The following is a 3,711-nucleotide window of genomic DNA, read 5'->3' as shown; positions in this document are numbered from 1 at the left end:
GTATCTCTTTGCGTCTTTAGCTTTTGGTAGGACGCCAGTTTGATAGATCAGCAAATAAAATTTCTGATAAAAATCACAATTTAATTTTATATGAACGGAGCGATTACTGACTAACTTTTTAACCTGAGTGTGATTATGAAGAGGACGATGATAAAAAAGGCATAGGAGTCAAGTTTATAGAAAACTTATGATTAAAATTTTTAAATAGTTCATATGAGTTAAATTTTCGGGTTAGATAGGATTGAATAGACATGGTTACTTAGTTGACCAGCAAGTTTGTATATACCGAAATGTAAGGAAAGAAACAAGAGAATCTGGAATACAAAATAAGAAATAGGAATAGATATTTATGAATCTAAAACCAACCATTTTTTTTTGGCTAGTAGAGATTTTTCTCATACAGATATTTTGTTTATTTAGTTGATTTTATTCTTTTGTCTGAAGCGTGAAGAGTTGTTGAATGAGTCATCAAAACAAAGCCTTGTCTTCTGTAATGGTTCATGGTTGAATGTAGATATGTCAAGCATCTCTGACAGTATCTGGGATGCTGGCCGTTCTCTACTGTTCATCTTATCGCCACTTCGTTTTTTATCTCTCCTTATCTGGCTCTTATGTGTCATTGTTCTTCACTTATACCCTGCCTACGCAAGATGATAATTTACCAGAAATATGCGTTCGACTAGCAGCATGCATTAAGACAATATAAACTGTACAAGATAACTAAATGATTTTACATTTACTAAATTTGGCATACTAATTTTTATGCTTTTCTTAAACTATTTGTTTTGTAATATTCATGTTCATCTAGTTATTTCAATCGCTTTGTTCAAAACGGCAAACGACAATACTTTTCCACGAAACCAAAGTTCAGTAGGATGTCGGAATGATTGTTGAGATAAAAGGAAAAGAATATGTATTACGTCATGATCAACGGTCGTCTTCGTTGTAAGCTATTATTAAGTTGCGCACAGACGTTAATCAATATACTACGTAGCAGTACAGTACTTTATTATAAGATGAAGTATATTGCTGTATGTTGAGTAATTCTCTATTAATAATTTCATTTCTTATCCCTAGTAAAAAGAAATTTAATAAATGACAGGGTTATAAATTTCATGTTGTACATTGGTGATATGTTTTTCATCATAGATAAAGTAATGGGTTGAATGGTAGTCATAAGTAATTTCTTAAATGAAGATAGATCACTATAAACAAGATTTGTATGAATTTGTGGATAAGCTATTGTCGTAAGGATTTGTATATCATAGCCAAGAATATTTTGTATTATGCAAAAGTTATGAAATATCGGCTATTCACTGTGTTGATGTTGACCATTGTTCTCCCAGCCATGTGTACTCTTCTAAATCGTTGTAAAATAAATAATTCATTGAATTGTGAATAATTTATGGTAGATTTTAGTTATGGAGCTAATGATAATTCTTCTTATAAGTCAATTAATTTACGCAATACTTCTCGTATCAGACGGAATTAAAAAATAGTTAAAAGCGAAGTCTGTGTTAGAGGACCATCCGTACCTTAGAAATAAGACTTCCAGTGAATTGTCGGTGTTTTGTACATATTGTTGGGCGTGTGTACGTGTGCATAAGAGGGGCGTTTGTGTACACACACAGCACGAGGAGGAGAATGAGGAACGAGTCATGGAAGAGGAGGTTGGGGAGAAGGAAATGGCAGAGAGGTAGATGTTAAATTACGAATAAGAGAGAAGAATAAATGAGTATGGCAGAATTCACATGGAGAATAAACAAAAGAAAAATAAACAAAAGTACTGAGAAATTAAAAAAAAAAAAAAATAAGCATCACGACTCAGCTAGGACAAGAACAAAAATATAAATAAAGGAGGAGAAATATCTTCTTGTGGCAGAATGGGCAGGAAGAAATTCTACAAAGAAGAAGAAGAGGAAAGAGGCGACGACGACGAAGAAGAAGAGTCTCATCCCCAGAAGACGGACGTGAGAGGAAATCCTCCTTCATAGGTCTGTCAGGATGAAGGAGCATGATGACCCCTGGACCAGCCCACCTTACTAATTACATTGTCATATATATTCTTCTCTTTATTTTCCTCCCTCCTCTTTTGGATAATGATCCCGAATATCATGATGAATATTGACGAGTTAACGAGAATCTCACAGGATTTAGAACCTTCAGAGAAACGGCCAGTTGGTGGGCAGGTGGTTCATGTTGGGGCAGACGGTGGTAGAGACGGCTCGGACATAGTGGATGAGGGGAAGGAGTAAGAGGAGGGAGAGGTGGAGGCCTCTCACCGACCCCTCCACCTCCCCAATGTGCCTTACCCTCCCCCCTACCCGTGCCCTGAACCCTCCGTCGAGTGCCCTCGAGGTCGTGGCTGAGGTGGCGGGCGACTCTTGCGGGGTCCAAGATACGCATCACCTTCTGACTCGCGCGTGACATAAGCACACCCACGCGCCATCCCCCAATCACAACTCAGATTGCAGATAAGCGGGATAAGGATTGGCCGAGTGGACGCAAGTTGAGGATAGTGCGCGACCTGCGGGTTACAGAGGTCAAGTTGCTGTCTAGAATGTGAATAAATTGATAACTGTTTACGATGTTTCGCTGTATTTTGCCTTCGTCTGTATATCATAACGATCTGCGGAGGCCATTGGCGAATATGAGGATGAGGATGATTGCACGGAGGGTGGTATCGTCTGGGGGAAAATCAGATAAGTCTTGGAATCTAAGAAAATCATTCTCTCTCTCTCTCTCTCTCTCTCTCTCTCTCTCTCTCTCTCTCTCTCTCTCTCTCTCTCTCTCACAGAATGAAAAGAACCTCTTCACTTATATATCATCTGGAATCATGACTTGCAATGAGTGATAAGAGCATCCAAATATTGTGAAGAAATCAGAAACTTAATAAACATATTCATAGAATATATATATGTATGTATATATATATATATATATATATATATATATATATATATATATATATATATATATATATATATATAGCCTATATACACACACACAAACATATATATATATATATATATATATATATATATATATATATATATATATATATATATATATATAGCCTATGTATATACACACACACACACACACATATATATATATATATATATATATATATATATATATATATATATATATATATATATATATATATATATATATATATATATGTGTGTGTGTGTGTGTGTGTGCGTGTGTGGGTGCGAGTGTGCATATAATATCTATTATCTATCTATCTATATTCACAAACATATATATGAATATTATATATTTGTAAATATATCAATAAATATAATTTTAGATATATATATATATATATATATATATATATATATATATATATATATATATATATATATATATATATATATGTATACATATATATATATATATATATATATATATATATATACATATAAAATATATATATATATATATATATATATATATATATATATATATATATATATATATATATATATATATATATATATATATTTATATAAAGATAAATACATAAACCTATAGATCAGTAGATATATAGATATATGGATTAATTCATAAGTAGATAGGCAGAAAGATATATGCTTATAAGGATAGATAAATAGATTAATAAGTAAATAGATACACATTCAAGTATAAATGCTTGAATATTAAAACTTCATGACTTTGCAGTGATGTTGCAATACACATTCG

General features: G+C 32.7%; 1 protein-coding gene across 1 annotated transcript in view; it reads right to left on the bottom strand.

The window, feature by feature from the left end:
* LOC137642924 (mucin-5AC-like) overlaps positions 1–925 on the bottom strand; it is a 2,499-nt gene extending 1,574 nt beyond the window's left edge. The window contains exon 1 of the mRNA XM_068375789.1: positions 921–925. Coding sequence (XP_068231890.1) covers positions 921–925 — 5 coding nt within the window. The remainder of the gene's footprint in view (positions 1–920) is intronic.
* Between the last annotated feature and the right edge of the window lie 2,786 nt (positions 926–3,711).

The sequence above is a fragment of the Palaemon carinicauda genome, chromosome 6 (genome assembly GCF_036898095.1).
Source record: "Palaemon carinicauda isolate YSFRI2023 chromosome 6, ASM3689809v2, whole genome shotgun sequence".
Taxonomy (NCBI): Eukaryota; Metazoa; Arthropoda; class Malacostraca; order Decapoda; family Palaemonidae; genus Palaemon; species Palaemon carinicauda.
The sequence above is the reverse complement of the archived record's forward strand: the minus strand, read 5'-3'. Positions and strand labels throughout refer to the sequence as shown.